The 21522-nt window shown below is 46.0% G+C and overlaps 1 protein-coding gene across 1 annotated transcript in view; it reads left to right on the top strand.

Annotated features, from left to right (window-relative positions):
* Setd7 (SET domain containing 7, histone lysine methyltransferase) overlaps positions 1 to 19289 on the top strand; it is a 42740-nt gene extending 23451 nt beyond the window's left edge. Inside the window, exons 4-8 of the mRNA XM_036190559.1 lie at positions 1511 to 1700; positions 4178 to 4259; positions 7169 to 7286; positions 10679 to 10836; positions 15188 to 19289. Coding sequence (XP_036046452.1) covers positions 1511 to 1700; positions 4178 to 4259; positions 7169 to 7286; positions 10679 to 10836; positions 15188 to 15368 — 729 coding nt within the window. The 3' untranslated portion in view covers positions 15369 to 19289. The remainder of the gene's footprint in view (positions 1 to 1510; positions 1701 to 4177; positions 4260 to 7168; positions 7287 to 10678; positions 10837 to 15187) is intronic.
* The last annotated feature ends 2233 nt before the right edge of the window (positions 19290 to 21522 follow it).

Below are 21522 nucleotides of genomic sequence, written 5' to 3'. Positions count from 1 at the left end.
TCTTTTGAGGGAAAAAATACGAGGCCCTAAACCCAGACTTCTGCTTCAAGCAAGCAGTAATGTGGAGGTTTCTATTAGTTATGGCATGTGAGAAGCACGTGTGTACTCACACACTGAGGCTCAGCAGCAGCCTGAAGGCAGGCCACACAGAAAGATCACCCCCGTTTACACCGCATTAGTAAGAATTAACTTCAGAAGGAGACGAGCAACCAGTGTCACCCTACTGTACTTTCTGCCTGTGAAAAATGACGCTATGTATTTTTCTCCAAAAGTTCTGGAATTTAGTTTATAATTTCTCCCCACCAAAAAGTGGCTAAACTGTGGTGAGCATACAAATCGTGTATGTGATGTCACTTATCCCTGTCTCAGTAAGCAACACAGAGGATCAGCTTTGAGTAGCCGTTCCCGGATACTTGAGCTGAGGTCATTAACCACGCTGTCTGAGGTGCCATGGTATCAAATTGTTCAGCAAGCTTACAAAAGTCTCAGATTGGTAAGGTATGCAGGTAGGATTTCCAGGGGAGGGGCCCATCTTTTGCATCCTAAATTACATTAGCCATGATGCTGTGGTAGCCTAGTTCAACTAAAAAGTCTCTGAGAGATGGCTTTGTGAGTAAAGGTGTCTGCCGCTAAGCCTGGCGATATGATAGGACCCCTGGGATCCATGTGGTAGGAGACTTCTGCAGGTTATCCTCTGACCTCCACACATGCACCACGGTGCATGCTTGCCCATGCACATATACAGGAACACACACACAAAGTCAAAAATAAATAAGTAAATAAAAATAAAATCAGGTATTTGTCAGTTACCTACTGTGACCCTGGCATTTAAGTATGTTTAAAGGCATGGAGATTATTAGCTCAGGGGTGGAGTGTTTACCATGTACAATCCTACAAGGTCCTAGGCCCTGGGTTCACCCCAGCGCTACAGAAAGGGAAAAAGGGGGATTCATTTTCAGTGAAGTTTGTTTGTTTTGAGACAGGGTCTCTCTATGTAGTGCAGTTTGTCCTGGAGAAATCAGGCTGGCCTCAAACTCACAGAGATCAGAGATCTGCCTGTCTCTGCCTCCATAGTGCTAAGATTACAGATGTGTACTGTAATATATTTATGCTGTAATATATTTCCCTTAATATATTACAGATGTGTGCTTAATTATATTTCCCTTAAATGTCTGCAAGTCTGTTCTGAGTGTGATGTGTTTGTTTCTTAGATCACAGACCAAGCTAGAGGGCCAGTCACTACTTCAGGATTGCCAAGTGCACTCCAGTCTCCTACTCTAAATGTCCCTGTGCATAGAACATTCCTGAAGTGCATTTGCATGTGTGGCGGAGGGGCTACCTGCAGAGGCATGAAGAGCTCTCACTCTTGTGAAAAGCTCTAGATTCATAAACTGTTAATGTTGGTGTCTGTGTTCTTCACAGTGGGGATTGCCAAAGACAAACTTCTTGAACTCACACCTATCCATGACTGCTTTATATAAAACCTCTGGGTTTGGGTTTCTCCTTCCAGGACGGAGGCAGCCTGGTTGGGGAAGTCAACGAGGATGGAGAGATGACTGGAGAGAAGATAGCCTATGTCTACCCTGACCAGAGGACCGCGCTCTATGGAAAGTTCATTGACGGAGAGATGATTGAAGGGAAATTGGCCATCCTCACGGCCACTGAAGAAGGGAAGCCACACTTTGAACTGATGTCTGGAAGTAAGTCGTCCAGTGGGTGACAGGTTGAAGAGGTTTTGGGGGTGTTTTGGTTTGGGTTTGGGTTTTTCGAGACAAAGGTTCTCTGTGTGTCCTAGAACTCACTAAGTATACCAGGCTGGCCTCCAACTCACAGAGATCCTCCTGCCTCACCTCCCAAGTGCTGGGATTACAGGTGTGCGCCACCATTGCCCTACAAAGAGGTTTCTTTCCATCTCTGGGGAGCCCACTTTAAAGGAGTGTCAGTCCGTTTTTGCCAAAACCCAGACCCCTCAGCCCCTCCCTGTTTATGACAGCAACCACAGGTCCACTGTGTCCTGAGGTTCAGCTGGGCTAGGCTGGTCTGTGTCTTATGCTGGGGGCCCAGTCTGAAGGCACAGAGGCCACTTTGGGCAATGTTTTCTCACAGTAGCTCACAGATGTATCAAAGTACAAACGGATACCAATGGTGCCTCCTGAAGCCTCACCCTGGAACTTTCCCCCATTTTTGTTGCAAGTCACATGACAGACCCCAGCATGAGTGAGACAGAGAAAGTACATTACTTCAGTGGGCTCTGCTGAGAAGTCCCACGAGAAGGCATCTGTCGGTTACTGTGAGATGGTATGGGACTAGGAAGTGACGGGCAGTTCAACCAGTTCCAGATAACTATGTCTCTAAAACACAGAGCCATGAGTTTTATGTTACTAAAGAATCAAAACAGATAGACTTCCAAATCTGTACAGCTGATTAAATTGGAGATGGCTCTGAGGCTTTAGGAGCTTGCTTCAAAGGCCGATGACCTGAGTTCAATCTCAGGGACCCACATAGTGAATAAAGAGAGTCAACTCTTGAAATTTGTCTTCTGACCCTCCCTCCCACCCCACCCCCGCACCCCCCCCACACACACTAAATGTAAAACCCTTTTTAAAAGTTAATGTTAGAAGAAATAGTGGGAAGAGTCTTTCTTTCTTTGTACTTTTCTGTATATTTACTATTATTTCAGAACCTAGGGAGATAGTTCAGTTGATAAAATGCTTCTTACCACCTAAGCCTAAAGATCAGAGTTCAATCTTTAGAACCTAAGTACAAAAGCCACATGGCACTGGAGAGGTGCAGACAGATCACTGGAGCTTGGTAGCCAGCTCCAGGCTGAGAAAAAGAAAAACAAGGTGGCTAAGCTGTGGTGGCACATACCTTTAATCCCCCTCGAGAGGCAGAGGCAGGCAGATCTCTGAGTCTGAGGCCAACTTGGTCCACAGAGAGAGATCCAGGACAGCCAAGGCTACACACAGAAAAACCCTGTCTCAAAAATCAAAAAAAGAAAGAAAGAGAGAAAGGAAAGAAAGACAGACAGACAGAAAGAAAGGAAGGAAGGAAGAAAAAGAGGAAAGAAGGAAGGAAGGAAGGAAGGAAGAGGAAGGAAGAGGAAGGAAGAGGAAGGAAGGAAAAGAAAGGAAGGAAGAAAGGAAGGAAGGAAGGAAGGAAGGAAGGAAGGAAGGAAGGAAGCAATCCCTCACAGGTGCACCTAGCCACTTGGGTTTTAGTTCATTCCAGATGTAGTCAAGTTGACAACCAAGACTAGCCATCACATTATCCCTGTAGTCCTCTGCCTGCTTCTATGGCAGGCAGCTGCTCCTGTCCCCAGGCTCTTGTGTATTTGACTCCTGAGTTTGTTTAAGCCCTGGAGAGGCTGCTGGCTACAGATGTGTTATGGAGCCTGGAAAGAACACACCACCACCTCCTCTCCCATCCCCAGCTTAGTAGGTCGGTGGAGGCTTCCTGCTCATGTCCACTTCTAGATTCCTCCTGGCTCCCTGCTTGGCTTCACGGCTCTTCTGCCTCCTGTATAACCAGTCCCTCAGCTGAATGTTCTCTTTTTGAAATACTTAAGTAGTCCATTTCCTAGGCAGTCACTGGCTGATTTGGATCATATTCTAGCGGGTTTGAGACATTCATTTAGGTTTACGTTGTATTTTAAAAAACAGGAAAGAGGTTGGTAACCATGGTGACTACTGAAAAACCAGTTGATGGGATTGTTAGTGATATTGGTACTAAAAATGATTGGCTTTGCAGGAGTTCACACTCCGGGTCCAAATCTTGTTTCTTTGTTTATGAACACTTGGAGAATCCAATGTACCTTGTGCCCTCTGAAGATTCGCCAAGGTCAACAGAAAGCCAAGAGTAATTCTAGGACAGTTGCATACTGTTGCAGGGTCCTTGATGCAGGGTGAGCACAGGAAAACCTTCAGCTACAAGATCTCAAGTACAAATCCAGGCTGGGCAACTTGGTAAGGTCCTATCTCACTATGGAAAAAGAAAAAGAGGACAAGATTGGAAAACATAATCAAAGAGTAAACCTGACAGATGCCCACTTGGCTGTTCTAGCTGGCATGACCAGAGTGGCCTGTGTGATTGTTTGGTTCGTCCTGTGACTGGGGAGCCACATCTGCGTGTCCTGCTGGGCTCTCCACCAGAACTGACGCGTCCGTTTGCCTTCCAGGTTCCGTGTACCACTTTGATAAATCGACTTCCTCCTGCATCTCTAGTGATGGCCTCCTTCCAGACCCATATGAGTCCGAGAGGTAACTCTTTCCTTGTGGCACTGTCTATGCCCTGGCGGTGGGCACCCTTGAGCTTCTGTGGCTCTCTGCTCAGGCTGGGCTCCTGCTCAGGCCAAACCCCTCCTCCATAATGAGTACTTTTCCTAAGCACACTTCCAAGTATTTGTGCATTCTGAGGAAGACTATATTCTTACAGAGAGGCTGTCCACAGAAGGTTTGTTTCTACGTTATCAAGCAGCTTCGTGTCTCCTCCCTCCTAGAATGAACTCTCTAGATAAAGCGTTGGGTCAGGCAGTCCCACCCTTTCTCGGGACTCTGGGGGGTTGGGGTAGCATGCATGTAGAAATCAGAGAACAAGTTTTGAAATCAGTTCTTACTTTCCACCATGTGGAAGGGCTCAACCTTGGGTCAGGCTTGGAAGCAGGCGCTCTCAAGGCTCTTGAAGATGCAGCCCTCTAGGGGAGCAATCCATGCTCTGTCAATCTAGCCTATACCTCCAGCGCCACCCCTTATCTCTGTAGCCTGACCCTTGGAACATAAAGCAACTTCTTTACTCCTCAGGGAAGACAGGATAGAAGCAAAGGCAGCAATGCTTCCCTTCGTGTCAGGTCTGTCTGTTCCATACCTAACCTACAAGGATGGCTGCCCTCTAGCGTGGATTCTCAGTGCCCAGAATTCCCCCTTATTCTCCTACGGCAGCTCTGCTGAGGAAGGACAGCCCCCGGGGGCGTGGCTTACCCCCTTTGGCTGGTCTACCGAGGAAGGACAGCCCCTCGGGGCGTGGCTTACCCCCTTTGGCTGGTCTACCGAGGAAGGACAGCCCCCGGGGGCGTGGCTTACCCCCTTTGGCTGGTCTGCCGAGAAAGGCCAGCCCCTCGGGGCGTGGCTTACCTCTTGTTTACTTTCTGCTCCCAGCTAAGAAACGAGCCTCTCCCTGGTCTAAGCGACCGTGCTGATCCCACAGTGCCACAGGCGGGGAGAGAATGTCCTCTTTTTTTGACAAGAGGTTCTGGCCCAGGGCCAGTGGGTGTACACTAGCTACTGTGTTCGCCCCAAAACGCCACAGGGCCAACTGTATCTATCAGCCTAGTCTGTTGTGAAATCCTGCATAACCATACTCTCAAACCGCTGAGCTGTTTACAGAGGCCAGCGTTTTGTATTATATTATACGCGTGGTTCTGTGGGTTGGCTTAGGTTCAGCCATTTTTGCTTGGGCTTCACCAGGCTCAGCCGAACTAGGCTGAGCGCCAGGATTCAAGTCAGGTTCAGGTCTGTTTCCCATCTCTTCCTTCCAAGACTGACTAAAGGAACAACAGCCCCCAGACATATTCTTCTCCTGGAGACAATGGAAATTGGAAGAGACTGGCAAAAACTCACCATATCTCTTAACACCTGAGACCCATCAGCAGGGCCGCCTCCATGTTCTGGTAGCGAAGTCAGGAGGGAATGTATGCCCCACCTGCACCGAAGGAAGTGTCATGAGGTCACCTGGCAAAAGGGTGACATGTTTCATTCTGTCACAGGAAAGGAGCAGAATTGGAAGCAATCGTTCAGACTTCCAGTCCGTAAAATAAGCCAAAATTACAGATGTCCCCTTCCTAAAGGGGCTATCCATCACAGTGCACAGAGAAATGAAGAAATCAAAGATTTGTGAGTGGAACATAAGCTCTTATTATCTCTGTTCCACAGCCAAAGGTGCTTTTCTTATTAGACAGCGTTCAGGAACCTTTTTCTGTGAAAGAACACCAAGAACAATTTGGAAGCTTGCAGGCCCTGTGTTGTTCATTGCACAGACTCAGCTCTGCCTTCAAGCACTACCGGAGCCACAGTCTTAAACCAACTGGGGAAGGCAGCTGTGTCTCAATAAAACTTTATCAACAAAAATGAGCGGCAGTTGGATTTGACCTGTAGTTAGCTGACCTCTCCTTTAGCACCTCTGTAGGGAAATGCTTGTTGGATATGTCTCATTAATTGTCACTTTTTTTTTTAAATAAACAGTCCATCCTGTCATCTAACTAAATAATAGTCTTCCTCTGTTGCCTGGTTTTGAGAAATTTGAGCACAATGTTAGTAAATTTGGGGGAATGTTTTCTTGTCATCAACTATAAACATTAGCTTCTTTTTCAAAAAGGTCTATCAAGTACTAGGCTGTCTGGCTTGCGTGCCAACTTGACACAAGTCATCAGAGAGGAAGAAAATGCCTCCATGAAATCCAGCTATAAGACCCCTGGAACTGGAGTTACAAATGGTTGTGAGATGCCATGTGGGTGCTGGGAATCAAACCCAAATCCTCTGGAAGAGCAGCCATCTCCCCAGCCCGGGAGAAGACATTGTCTGAGGCAGGGGATGCAGCTCACTTGATGCACACCTAGCATTCACAAAGCCCTAGGTTTGATCTCCAACACCACAGAAAACTGGTCACTCAAGAGGTGGAATCAGGAGGATTAGAAGTCCCTAGTTACCTCCAGGTGGTTTTCACCAGGCCCAGTGGCTCACACCTTTAATCCCAGCACTCAGGAGACAGAGGCAGGAGGCAGATGCTATGAGTTTACATAGAGAGTTCTAGAACAGCCAGGGTTAAACAGAGAAACCTTGTCCAAACAAAAAAAAAAAAAAAAATGAAGTTCCTGATTGTCACTGGCTCCAGAACAAGTCTGAGGCAGATACTCTAAGCCAGATACCCCATCTAAAGGAGGCAGGTGGAGTTCATTTTAAATACAACTCTTAAAGAGACAAAAGCTATTTCTTCCATTACTGTTGCTAGCATAGTGTGGTGTAATTTCTCACCCTCCGCTCCTCCTTTGTTGACTAACTGGGAACTGTCATCTGGGATTCAGTAACTATCATGGAATTTTAGTGATTGACAGCAAGAGTGACCCATCACACTGAAAATCTCACAAATTTGTTTATTTTTTCATTTTTTTTTTTAGAGTTTATGTTGCCGACTCTCTCATCTCCAGTGCTGGAGAAGGACTATTTTCCAAGGTAGCAGTAGGACCCAATACTGTTATGTCTTTTTATAATGGAGTCCGGATCACACACCAAGAGGTAAGTGGAAAGAGGTGAGCATCAGCCTAACTGATTAAAGGGCTTAGATAAAGCCACTCTCTGGACCACAACTATTTCCTAGAAGGCGGGATGATGGGGCTGGAGAGATGGCTCAGAGGTTAAGAGCACTGACTGCTCTTTGTGAGGTCCTGAGTTCAATCCCCAGCACCCACATGGGGGCTCACAACCTTCTATGAGATCTGGTGCTCGGGCATACGTGCAGGCAGAACGCTGTATACATCCATATATATATATATAAATCTTTAACAGAGAAAGATGAGAGTGGGATGACAGTCATGGATTTCCTCTAGACAACACCCAACATCTGAAACCAAGATCCAGTCAGAGTCTTAGTAACTAATGGCTCCCAACATGGTGGTTTTTTTTAGGGAAGTCCCCTACTTCAGTTAACGAAAAGTCATACAATAGTCCCTGTCTTACTAGAAAGTGTTTCAGTGGAAAAAAATCCAAACTCAACAGCTAAATGTTCAATAAGGCAGGATGTGGTGGGGGCCTGTAATCATAGCACTTGGGAGCACAAAGCATGAGGATCATATGAACCCAGTGTCATTGACCATTGTACGGCTGTGTCCCCATGTGAGTCTTGACACCTGAAAATGAGTCCTTTTCAGCCTGTCCATCGTCCATTCTCAGAATCATGAGGGTGTGTCAGGTGAAGTGTGCTTCCATAACCCCAGCATTTATGAGGATGAGACAGGAGAATTATGAGTCCCAGACAAAGCCCGGGCTGTAGAGATAAAGGTCCTATCTGAGAGAGGAGGGATCTGGGGAGAACCCAAAGACAGGAGAGAGAGAGAGAGAGAGAGAGAGAGAGAGAGAGAGAGAGAGAGAGAGAGAGAGTTAGTTCCAGGACAGGCAGGAGTACACAGAGAAACTCTGTCTCAAAAAAAAGGCGACCTGTTCTTTTTGCTGGCTGTGCTGGAGCATGCCTTTAATCCCAGCATTCAGGAGGCAGAGGCAGGCAAATCTATGTGAGTTCCAGGACAGCCTGGTCTACACAGAGAATGCCAGGACAGCCAGGGCTACATACACCTTGTCTCAAAAAGCAAAACAAAAAAACAAGGAAGGAAAGGAGGGAGGGAGGGAGGGAAGGAGGTAAACAAACAAACACGGAGAACACCCGGGAAGGACACTGAAGCTGTTCTCCAGCCTCTCCGCACATATTTGTGACACACACACTACCCCTTGCCTTTAAAACACAGTCTTTGGCATGTTTTGGAACTTTGCAGCTGACTCCTTGGTGTCTGTTTAGGGGCAAGTCTGCAGACTCCAGCACGGTCCCTGAGCCCCATCATGGCCATACTTGCAATCCACGCATAGGGCTTAGGTCATGACTGATACCTCCTCACATTCAGGTCCCTGCTTTACCACTTATTCCTGTGGCTAATAGAACATTCCACGAATTGTTCAATTAGCCACACATTCAAAGCAACTGGGCAGGCAAAAGACGACAAAATACTCAGGTGGAGCAGATGGCATCCACACAGATGGCTGTACTTCACCAGCCCTCCAGAAGGTCCAAGACACTGAGCAGGGAAAGGGTGGCTTTGGGGTAGGGGTATATTATAGGTAGAGTACCCCTTATCTAAAATGCTTGGAACCAGAAATGTTAGGAATCCAGGTTTTTTAATGTTTGCATTTTTATAATCATCTTGGGATGGGACCCCAGCCAAAATATGAAATTTAGTGTTTCTTGTGTACTTAGCTGGGAAGCAGTTATTCTGTATTTTTATTGTGTCTGCATTTTGCCTGTGACCTGTCATTTGGTCAGGTGTGGCTTCTTCCAGTTGTATAAATCAGCCTCAAAAAGGTTTGAATGTGGAAGTATTCTGGACTTTTAAATATTAAACCCATGCCTCCTCATTCAAACATTTTGCAGATGAGAAAATGGAAGCCTAGAGAGATTAAACAATTTGTCCAAGGTCACAATGCACTGAGAGGGGTACAGTTCAAGTAAGGCCAGCATCTACCGCTGTGGTGACTCACATGCCCCCAACACCCAGTGAAGATTACAAGCTGCTGGACACCTAAGAGTAATTTACAGCAAACAACCCTCCATACAGCCTGTCAGTGTTGCGTGGTTACATCCGAGGTTGGGAATAATGAGATCCAAGCGGACCTTCCTCATGTTCGATACTGCTGCTTGTGGCAACTGCCCAGTTTATTGACTGAATGTCTAGGAGGAAGAGGTTGGTTTATCTAGCAGAGGTGTCCGTCCATCCTGTGATCCACAGGCTACATGGGGCCAAGAATAACTACAGACACAGCCTAACAGAAAGTTGTAAGTTTACTTAAAACTTGAGAGAGATTGTTTTGTTTTTAAACTCGGTTTGGCTCACAAACACAAGTTGTAGATAGCAATTGTGTCGCAGTGTCAGAAGGTTGAACATGTCTGCTAGATTTATTTACAAGTTCGACTAAAAAAGGGCCCATCAGACTCTTCTGCTGGCCTCCCAGTGTCCAACCTGAAGAAGCCAAGTGGTTATGCTGTAGGTAATGAGCATAGGTAGACCAGCACGCTGGCTTGAAAACTGCCTCCTGCTCACCCGATTCCTCCACTGAGGCAGAGGTGTAGGCCTCTTTATAGAGTTTCTTTTTTATCTATTTTATGTGCACTGGTGGAAGGTGTCAGAGCCCCTGGAACTGGAGTTACACACAGTTGTGAGCTGCCGTGTGGGTGCTGGGAATTGAACTCGAGTCCTCTGGAAGAACAGCCAGTGCTCTTAACCACTGAGCCATCTCTCTAGCTCAGATGTTTTTAAAATACATTGCTGGCTGGGCAGTGGTGGCACACCCCTTAGTCCCAGTACTTGGGAGGCAGAGACAGGCAAATCTCCAAGTTCAAGGCCAGCCAGGGTCTATAGAGTGAGTTCCAGGACAGCCAGGTCTACTACCAAAAGAAACCTTATCTCAGGGAATAAAACAAAAACAAAAACATGTATTTATTTGGAGGATCGTGTGCCATTGCTCAAGAGTGGAGGCCCGAGGACCACTTCTGGGACAGGTTCTCTCTAATGATGTGGCTTCTGTGGCCTGACCAGGCGTTCGGTCCTGGTAGTCAGCACCTGTGCCCACTAAGCCCTCTCAACAGCCTCTTCATTTATTTTTAGTTCAAGTTTATCTGATATTTTTGTGCGCCTTTGTAAGGAATCAAAATCCTTTTCTTCTATATAAAACAAGGAAAATACAATAAACACTAAGTTGAGCTGTCTGGTTGCGCCATCCTCATGTGGGAAGATGTCTTGGCCGGCTTCCTCCGTGTCTGCAGTGCTCAGACTCTGAAGTGTTAAGATAAACGAGTTAGAGCCTCTGCAGTGCTTTGAGCTTTGGTGAGAACGGCCCTCTCAAGCGACCGTCCCTGTGTTTTGCAGGTTGACAGCAGGGATTGGGCCCTAAACGGGAACACTCTGTCCCTTGATGAGGAAACAGTCATTGATGTGCCTGAGCCCTACAACCGTGTATCCAAGTACTGTGCCTCCCTGGGACACAAGGCGAATCACTCCTTCACTCCAAACTGCATCTATGACATGTAAGTAGGATGCTAGCTAGTGGCTGTTAGGATCTATGCTCCAGGATCCAGGAGGGCGTGGGAAAGGTGGGCCCTTTGCCATGCACCTCAGCCTTGTGGTTTAAGGCTCAAGATCTAAACAGCCTGCTTTCTTGCTGTGAGATGAAAAGAAAGTGATTTCAGAGTAGAACTATCATAGAAATGTGGTGGCTGTCCTTACTTGCCCTTAGATTTTTTTCCCCTCATTTAAAGATTACATTGTAGGGCTGGAGAGGGAAGGAGCAGTCAAGACATCCAAGGGCTTGCTGCAGAAGTGGAGACTTGCGTGCAGTCCCCACCCAGCACCTATATAAAAAGCCAAGTATGGGGGAGGGTACTCCAAGCACTGAGGAGGCAGAAGCAGGATGATTCCCTGAGCTCACTGGCTAGCCAGCCTCATCAGGAATTTCCAGGCCCAGTGAGAGAGGCACGAACGCACGCAGGTGCAGACATAACCGCACACATGTGCACACAGATAATGCAAACAGCAGTGTAGCTCAGCCCTAGAGCATATCCTTCCCTGCTTGATGCTGTAGCCGCAGCCCCCTCTGCTGAGCAAGATCATGCTCTGGACATTTCATCTGTGAGACCTTGCCATGATTTGGCGCTTGTTGGGAAATGTCCTGAGACTCGTCCTTGAGATGTCTTGGAAGTCATCCTGGCGGTGACTAGCTCTCCTTGGCAGCCAATAACAAGTGTTGGTGCTCTAGCTGCTTCTAAGGGGCTGGCTGAAATGGCAAAGGACATGTGTCATGTGAAATGAAGCTGACGCTGTTATTAGCTTCGGGGCTTTCACAGCTAGCGTGAATTTGGCTAAAGCCTATTCCCAGCTGTGCCCAATAACAACAGGCCCTACATACCACTCAGACCCCTCATTGGAATCAAGCCAGTCTCTGACTTCACAAAGACAGCTTCTCTCCCAAACGCAATAGAGAACTGGAAACAAGAGAAGTTTCTGTTTGTGCAAAAGCGATCTCTGCTCAGCAGGTTTTATTTTTGTTTTTTGGTTTTTGGTTTTTTTTTGGTTTTCTTTGGTAGCGTTTTGTTGTTGTTGATGGTGAGTTTTTTGTTTGCTTGCTTGCTTCCTTGTTTGTTTTTTGGAGTGGGGGAGGGTTTCGAGACAAGGGTTCTCTGTAGCCCTGGCTGTCCTGGAACTCAATTTGTAGATCAGGCTGGCTTTGAACTCATAGATCCTGCTTCCTGGGTGCTGGGATTAAAGGCATATGCCTCCACTGCCTGACTGTTTTCTTTGTTTTGTTTTTGATAATCATTTTGCAAGCAAACCCAGTGTAGCCAAAACCCATTTATATGGGTTTTGAATAATGACCAAATGTAAGCTTCAGATTCCAGTTCCCGGCATCTGTGTGTTTCCTCAAGTCACTGGCATTAATATATGCATTAATATATGTGAGACAGCGCTTCTCTATGCTGCTTTCACTGAAGTCTGGCACAAAATGCCCAGAGACAATCACACAAGCACTTTCCCTACCTGTAAATATGGTAACGTGTCAGCCAAGGTCCAGAACTATGTGGCCCAGAGGTTTGGGTCCATTGCTATTTCTATAGCCATGGCCTCCAAGCATTCACCCTGGGTCCCTCTCTCCCTTCCTCCCTAATTCCTTCCTTCCTCTGTGTTAGAGATTGAACCCAGGAGCTCACACATGCTAAACTCATACCCTGCCCATCTACCCTAGCCCTACTCCAGATGCTTTTCACATTTTATCTCATTCAGTTCTCCTGGGAACTCCCAGTCAGTTAAGTCTTGGATCTGGAGGCGGAGTGGTCCAGTGCAGTCCCTGGCCAAGCCTTAACCAAGTCCTTTCTTCTTATTCTGTCTATTCAGGCTAATGAGATGCTGGGTGTGGTGGTGCCCACCTTTAACCCCAGCTCCTGGAAGTCTGAGGCAGGAGGAGACTGAGTTCCTTAGTCCCAGCACTGGGAGGCAGAGGCAGGCGGACCTCAAGTTTGAGGCCAGCCTGGTCTACAGAGTGAGTTTTAGGACAGCCAGAGTTACACAGAGAAACCCTGTCTTGAAAAATAAATAAATAAATAAAAATGAATTAAATTTAAAAATGTCAAAATAAAAAGTGGACAGTGACAATGAACAAAGTGACCAGAACATTGGAAAAGAAGCCTTGGGCCCCAAAAATTCAACATCAGATTCCCCTCCCCGATCCCAGTGGATCTTCTAGAAAATTAATCAAATCTCCATTTCAGGAGCATTATTTAATTTTCATATTGAAATCATATGATACAAATTATAATGAAATGTGTCAACATAAAGACAAAGTTGCCTGGCACTGTAGCTCAGGTCTTAATCTCAGCACTCGGGAGGCAGAGGCAGGTGGATCTATCTCTCTGAGTTCAATGCTAGCCTGGTCTACCTAGTGAGTTCCAGGCAGGCCAGAGCTATACAGTCATACACTTCTGTCTTAGTTAGGGTTTCCATTACTTTGAAGAGACACCATGACCACAGCAACTCTTACTAAGAAGAACATTTAGTTGGGGCTGGCTCACCATTCAGAGAGAGGTTTAGTTCATTGTCATCATGGCAGGAAGCATGGTGGCATGCAGGCAGACATGGTGCTGGAGAGGTAGCTGAGAGTTCTACATCCAGATCCACAGGCAGCAGGAAGAGAGAGACATTAGGCCTGGCTTGGGCTTCTGAAACCCCAAAGCCCACTCCCAATGATAACAAGGCCACACCTCCCAATACCCAATAGTACCACTCCTTGTGAGCCGATGGGGGCTGTTTTCATTCAAACTACCACACTTGTTTGTAGGTAAGTAGATAGACACACACACACACAATTGTGATCTTGTGGGGCTAGAGATCAAAGCCAGGGCTTTCTACATGCCAGGCAAGTACTCTACCATTAGCTCTATTCTCAGCCAAAAGCCACAATAACAAAGAATTCCTGATTCCATGGTCTGGACATCTTTGTGAAGGAGCATAATCTGAATGCTGCGTGCACACATGCTCGCATGCACATGTATATGCACACATGTACTCAGATGAATGTCTACACGTGATCATAAGTGCTCATTCACATAATCCACATACATAGCACTCCTCTACACCAATTCACACATGTACATGTTCACAGGTATAGTAACCAATAGCAGAATCTCATTTTGTACCAGGCACTGTGTGAGGGACTTGCTACACGGGACCCCAATTTCTCACCACAGAGACTATCTGGGTAAGTCTTACTGGTATCATCATGATTTTACAGATCAGGAAAGGGAAATTCAGGAAAATGGGAACACAATGGGACACAGTGATACATATGAAACCAGGACTTACAGCCAGTATCCTGACCCCAAGGTCAGGTACTGCCATAGAGAGAGGCCTCTCTGGTGTCAAACGGGGGTTGTTTGATTTTATACCACATGAAAGTTATTCCGAACCATACACACAAGGCTGGGAACATAAGCCCCAGGAGCAGTGCTTGGTCCTTTGTTCTATCCCAGTGCTCTAAAAATACCTCAGACAGACACCTTTCTCCCCAAACGGAAGAGACAGCTAAATGCTTAGCTCCATCAGGCCACAGAGGCCAATCTGATTGAAGGCTAGCTCCTTCCTGTTTGATCTATCCTCTGTCTTACTTCATCATGGGGCTCTAAATGAAGGACAGGGTCTAGCAAGATGGTTTGACAGGTAAAGGCACCTGTCACCAAGCCTGAATTCAGACCTGAGTTTAATCCCCAGGATCCACACAGTAGGAGAAAAGGACCAACTTCTGCAAGTTGTTCTCTGATCACCCCAACATGTGCTATGATGGCATTTTGTGCATGCGTGCCCACGCACGTGCCCACGCATGCGCGTGCACACGCACACGCACACACACAGTAAAATAAAACATGGCGATGCCAGTGCACTGTCTGGGGTATTCTGTGGGATTTGGGATTTTATTTTTAAAACAGGATGTTATATATCCCAGGCTGGCCTCAAATTCATTATGAAGCCAAGGCTAACCTTGATGTCTGATTCTCCTGCCCCACCTCCTCTGTGGTGGGACTACAGGCATGCACCACCAATGCCTGCCTTATGAAATATTGAAGAGAGAGCCCAGGACCCCAGGTAGGCTAGGTCAACACTCTGCCAACCGAGCTACACGGCCAGCCTGGAGTGTTCTGACCCAGCAGATCTGGGGCTGGGACTGGGACGCTCCTTGTCCTAGAAGCTCTGGCTGAAGCCGGTGAGGCATGCCCACACCCTGAGAACACGGGAGCGGTGCCCAGCCAGTGTACATGGGCGAGAGGCCCCCCATCCCCCGCCACTGAGGTCCTGGGTTGGCCCAGGAATGACCTTTCCCATCTTGATGTTTAGGTTTGTCCACCCTCGTTTTGGGCCTATCAAGTGCATCCGCACCCTGCGAGCTGTGGAAGCTGAAGAAGAGCTGACCGTGGCTTATGGCTATGACCACAGCCCCCCAGGGAAGAGCGGGCCCGAAGCCCCTGAGTGGTACCAGGTGGAGCTGAAGGCCTTCCAGGCCACCCAGCAAAAGTGAAAGACCTGGCCCTGGGGTCCGGAGACCTGGAATAGAAACTTGGATCTATGCACTACATTTATCTGACAACGACGACGGGACAACCAGGGACTGTTCATGCTGTGACATCACATCCTCTCACCCTGCGTTAGCAACGACTTTCTCGCATACTAACTAGGTTTGACTGTATTACTCATACCAGATTTAAAATTAGCTAGCCTTGCAGTAACACCCTGCTGAGAGGTACTGTCGAACTGTAGACAGCATGATGTTCTTTGATGGTTGAAGTCTAAATCTGGACCACGTTCAGAGATACCAAATGATTGAGTTGAAAAAGGGAACTGGGATTCTTCAGTCATTTTTCCGTCAGTGGTTTTTTTCCATGATGTTTTTTTTCTATGGCCATTGCAAATGGTGTTCGATCACCCTTGCATGTTGCCATCTGCAGGGCAGGAAGCGATTACATCTTTATATAAACGTAGGGTCATTTATTTGCCTTTTCACCTTTGATCTGTATCTTGCAATAGAATGGCTTTGTTTCTGTTGTTACTCTCCTAGTGAGCCGAAGCCCAGTCTTCTGAGTCTTTTCTCTAGCCTCCCTCACTTCTTATCTTAGCTATCCTTTACAAGAGAAAGCTTCCAAATGGATTTTGCATTCATAGCAGTGTCCAGGTCTCTCTGGTTCTTTCTCTATCATTTCATTCTTACGTCCTGATATAAAGTACTGGCTCATAGGGCCAGACTGTTACTATAGACTTCTTATTCTCGCATGTCAACAAAGATACCTTTGCTTTCAGATGTGAGAAGACATGGATTTACTCTGTTTGCATTAAGTTGTGAGAATTGTAACATACACTTTCAGGAAGAAGAGAGGAACATTCGTATTTCTAAGCAGTCATTGTGGCAGTTTTTGCAGTATATTCAGTAGTGCTGGCAATTTTTTCTCCTCGGGTACACGCTCATTGTACATAACCTAGTGCAGTCTGGCTTGTGACACAGCTCACTAAATTCGAAATACAATAGCCAATCTGCCTTCCAACCCGGAATGCAGAGTTCCCTTTGAAACCAGTGCCAAGGAGACAGACTTGCTGATCACTAGGTACAAGCCAGATCGCTATCTAAAGCTTCTCACCACAGCGGTCTCCAAGCACTCAACTGCTTCCACGCTCTGTGAGCCCCGAGTTCACACCTGTGCAGTTTCTGTCACTAGCATATTGCCACCTCACACAAGCCATATGTAATCACACCTGCAGAAATACAGAGGAAACCCCATTGTTTTAGTTTTAGCACATTAGATCTGTAACAAAACTGGATCGCTCTGAATGAATGCTGAGTTTGGGGGGGGGGGGTGGCCTCCCCTCCCCCAAGGCGTCACTCCACCACAAGGAAACCTGGGAACCACAGTGGCTGAAGGCTGCAGCTGTCTACAGTGCCGCCTGTGGCCTGCTTGGTTTAGGCTTTTGAGGGAGCTCAGAATGCATAGAGATGCTTGCTGGGAGTATGTGGAATTGGAGGGAGGAGACAGGTAGAGGGCAAGTGTTCCGTCTGGGGCTGCACACAGTTTGCCCTTCATCCAGCAGCCCCAGAATGGAAGACTCAGCCCTCAGCTCTGATAGCCACACCCTGGGCTCTTTTACAAGCTTCCTGACACAGCCCGCTTCAGGCTCTGCACCTAGGTGGCAGTGCTTCCCAGGAGAGCTGGTCACATCCCTGCTTGAAAGCTTTTAAGAAGATAGTTCACTCAGGAGGAACATCCTTGGAACTTCTGAGGAGGTCTCCTGCAAGGTGACTACAAGTCACCAGGATAGGATTGCTTCTATTCTGCAGAAGGAGACCATTGGGCAAACTGTGACAGAACGATGAGGCCTATGGGTTTGAACTCTGAGAGGTTGCTTTCAGGTAAATGTGTCCAGAGAGTTAGCTGCCGCGGGGAGAAAGATGGCTTTCTTCAACTCCACCAGTCAGGTTGTTGGACTCGGTCGAGAGACGAGGCAGAGGGAGAGAGGGCCGCCTCGGATGGTGTGCCCAAGGATTTCACACCTGGAGTTGGAACCTAGTCTTAGTTGTAACAGGGGCTCAACTTCTATCCTAAAGGGCTACTCTAGCAATCTCATTCAAAGGGAACTCAAAAACAATTTTGGGGGCTTGAGGGCCAGCAAAATAGTTTAGCAGGTAACGATGCTTGTTGCCAACCCTATGACCTGAGTTCCTCTCTAGGACCTCCATAGCAGGAGAAAACCAACTCCTGAAAGCTGTCCTCTGACCACACACAGTGTGGCATGTGTTCACCCCCACATACTTTTTTAATGTATAAAGGGACTGAAGGACTGTGGCTGGTAAGCTAGCTAATCTGCGTTTCACATTCCACACTGGAGGAAGATGGTCTGGGCTTCTAGCCCAGCGCTGTGTACGTGACCCTTAGACAAATCCCAGGAAGCAATTCACACAGCTGAGCTTCTCCATCTTCCCTCTCCCTGTATGTTCCCTGTGTCTTTCAGCTCTTTTCTTCTGCTGTGTGAGAAGCCTTGGTGTGTGTGCAGAATGGCAGCCCAGCTCTTTGCTCCGCCTCTTTATGTCTAGAGTTCCTCTCCTCTCTGGCTACACTGTGTGCCTTTCCCTGAGTGACCTGGTCCAGTCATTCTGTCTCTCACTCCCCGAGTTATCCAGCTTTGTCACAGGTTGCCAGAGAGTCGTTGGAGAGGTAGAGGAGTCAGCAGGTAGAGGTTGCATAGAGAATTAACTGCTTAGGGGGAGTTGAGGTTTGTTCCTAGTTTGACCCAAAGTGGAAAAGCATCTTCTACTTACTTCCCATCTGCTGTTGTAGGAAATAAGCAGATAAATCTGGTCTTCCATCAGGATCAAAATCACAAGCAGACATGATTGAGATTCTATGTGGTAGGGGAAAAAGAATTAACCTTATGCTGTCTTCCAAACAGCCGGAGCCTGTGCACTGACGCCTTGGTCTCAGAGGGGATTCATTCAGAGCTGTCTAGGTTCCCTGCATGACTTGACCCATCATTAACATCTTTTCTATGATGAACTATTACCTTGTGTTAGACTTAGGAATAGGAACTAATCTACAGAGCATGTCCCCTAGTGGGGCATTTGTTTGAACTAACAAAAGCAAATGTGAGGACTGAATTTAGGATGCAAAAGAATGAGATGAGGCTGGAAAGTAACAGGCAAAGGAGGACTTGAGTTTCTTAGTACCTATTCTTATTTTAACCTGCTTAATCCCAGAGGGCATTCTTTGTCAAGACCTCTTTGAACCTGACTGGGACTAGAGTTCAGATTTATTACCCTTTGGGGTTCATCACACTTGAAAAAATGATTTCCTTATCACCACTCCCACCTCCAACACACACACACACACACACACACACACACACACACACACACACAAACTGTCAAGGCCATCTAACCATTTATAACATTTAATTGTGACATTAAAATTGCATTGAGCTAGGGATATAGCTCAGTGGTCCAACATTTGCCTAGAAACTATAGAGGCCCTGGATTACATCCCTAATACTGGGGGGAATCAATTATGAACACTGAATTAAAAGTTTGTCTTAGTGAGACAGTATGTGGCACTTTTATCTTCACTTAATAGATTTTTTTTTAATTTCTAAATTTCTCACTAAAAGATATATTTAAAATCTTCCAAGAAGATCAAAAATTCTGGGTGTTGTTTGCTCTCACACAGCATCCCCAAATTCTGTCTTCAGAGTAGCCATTTAGAATCCAGACATCTTTTGTTTTAGACAAACAAGTGAAACTATGTTGCAAGATGGATAGTTGTAATGTTTATTTGCTGCAGATCAAAGGTTCACAAAATATATTCAATTTACAGGTACTTGAGGTACCTTGATATATTCCTCAACATACACCTTGGATTTTTTTCCCTTCAGAAATTTTAAGCCTTGGTGTCAAGGTTTTTCTTTCTTTCTTTCTTTCTTTCTTTCTTTCTTTCTTTCTTTCTTTCTTTCTTTCTTTCTTTCTTTCTTTTCTTTGTTTTGTTTTGGTTTTGGAGAGTTTTTTGTGGGGGGTTTTGGGTTTTTTGCTTGTTTGGTTTGGGTTTTTTTTTTTTTTTTTTTTTTTTTTTTTTTTTTTTTTTTTTGGTTGTTTTCAATAATACTAAATTTTAAAAGTTTTATTTGCCAAACGTGTGCATACATATTCAAAGCAATGAAACTATTTCAAGCCATACAGCCACAGGGGTGGAAACCCTTTTCACAAATTTTAATGTGTTTGTATGTAAATAGATGTTTGTATGAAATATTTTCATGGTAGAATGAATATATTTAAATGAAGTTGAATTATTCCAGTGCTATTTAAACACATGACAAAATTTTTGGTGAGAATTATCTGAGTCTATTGAGATATAATGCAGATCAATTTTCATTTTTAGAAATCAAAAGCCTACAGAGCCCTCTGACTGGCGCCCACCTCCTGGCGGGGTGGTGTCTGATGTGAGGTAGGCTTCCCAGTGCCTCAGCCGCTTTCTGGTGGTAAGTTCGGTGCTAATGGAGGTGTGTTTACCTTTTAGTGATTCCCTGCAGGCCCCCCGGGGGGCCTGAGAGAGAATCCAGGCATTAGAGATACTGGTGCAGTTCTTGGAGCACAATTTCATTGCAGGGCAGCAGAATCAGAAACCAGACTTGGCCGTGTGGAGCTCAGAACTGGGTTTCCCGGCCACCTTCACTTACCACCCCTTACTGCCTAGTCACAATGTCAGGGAGGCTACCCTCAGTGGAGTTGGGGTCCAGGCCCCAGGGTGGGACTTCACAGATTTACCAATGCTTTTTGCCTTCTGACCTCCCTCTCCCAGAGAGGGAGGGCAGCCGCTGGCAGGGGCCATTCTCAGCACAGTCCATATCCTGTCTCAGCTCTGGAAGACTATGCATCTAAGCACCCAACTTCAGCCAGAGAGGGAGACTTCCGCGGATAATGGAAACCCTTGATTCCTGTCTGTGACTTTACATGGTTGTTAAATGTCATTTTAATATGAAGACCATTCATGTACCTAAGACATACCTCCCAATTCTTCTGACGCTTGAGTTACTAGAAAACAAAACAAAACAAAAAGTCCTTTACAATGATACGCGTTCCCCAACCCACCTTTGGCCCTGGGTTCAATGAAACAATAATCTGACAAATTTTCACTGTGTACACTAGCAATATGAACACTGAGCCGGTGCACTATCCTCTACCTACTGGGTTACTAGAATTTCTCTTGATACTACAGGGACTGTGTATGTCATACCTGGTGGTTGCATAAGAAAGTTATGAAGTTATGTCCATGATTTTTAGCTCCCTTCTTCAAATGTTTTTCCTCCTGGGTTTTCTATGTTCTTTCTATCCTATAATGCATTTATTGGGTTGTGAGGTATGTTTATGGGATGGAAGCCAGGGGTTACGCTTTCGGCCTTGATTGTAACCAAAAGTCAACCACATCAGTTTAAAAAAAAAACAACAACATCTTTGGTCTTTTGTGGAATTTGAACTAAATCTATGAGCCTTATTCAATATCTATAATTCTATGATTTTTTTAAATTATGGGAAATTAATGGAAGATGTTTACATGAGTAATGTTTGCCCTTAATGTGTTATGAATGAATTTTTTGTAGTGTGTCTGGGCGCATGTGCAAGAAAGTAGGAAAAATGTTTCTGAAACAAAACTTGACAAATATTTGTAATGAAAAGTAAACTTAAAGATTGCTATAATTGCGCTATAGAAAAATGCAAGTATTAAACAAATATAAACTCCTCTGTTGTCTTTTTTTTTTTTAGCTGTCCAGGAGAGAAAAGCAGCAACCGTGTCCACATGGTGTGCCTACCTGTGTATTTAAATTACTAAATGAACTTTACATTGTAAGTGTAGAAATTCTAGCACAGACTCTGTGGTACTCACTCCATTAAGAGCACACACTGCAGCCAGGTGGTAGCCCAGGCCCTTAATCCCAGCAGAGGCAGGTGGATCTCTGAGTTTGAGGCCAACTTGGTCTACAGAGCGAGTTCCAGGACAACCAGAACTACACAGAGAAATCCTGTCCCAGCATTCAGGAGGCAGAGGCAGGTGGATCTCTGTGAGTTTGAGGCCAGCCAGGGCTACACAGAGAAATCCTGTCTTGAAAAACCAAAGACAAACAAAAATACCACACACTGCTCTTCC

Source organism: Onychomys torridus, chromosome 6 (genome assembly GCF_903995425.1).
Source record: "Onychomys torridus chromosome 6, mOncTor1.1, whole genome shotgun sequence".
Classification (NCBI taxonomy): domain Eukaryota; kingdom Metazoa; phylum Chordata; class Mammalia; order Rodentia; family Cricetidae; genus Onychomys; species Onychomys torridus.
This window is presented reverse-complemented; position numbering and strand designations above follow the sequence as displayed.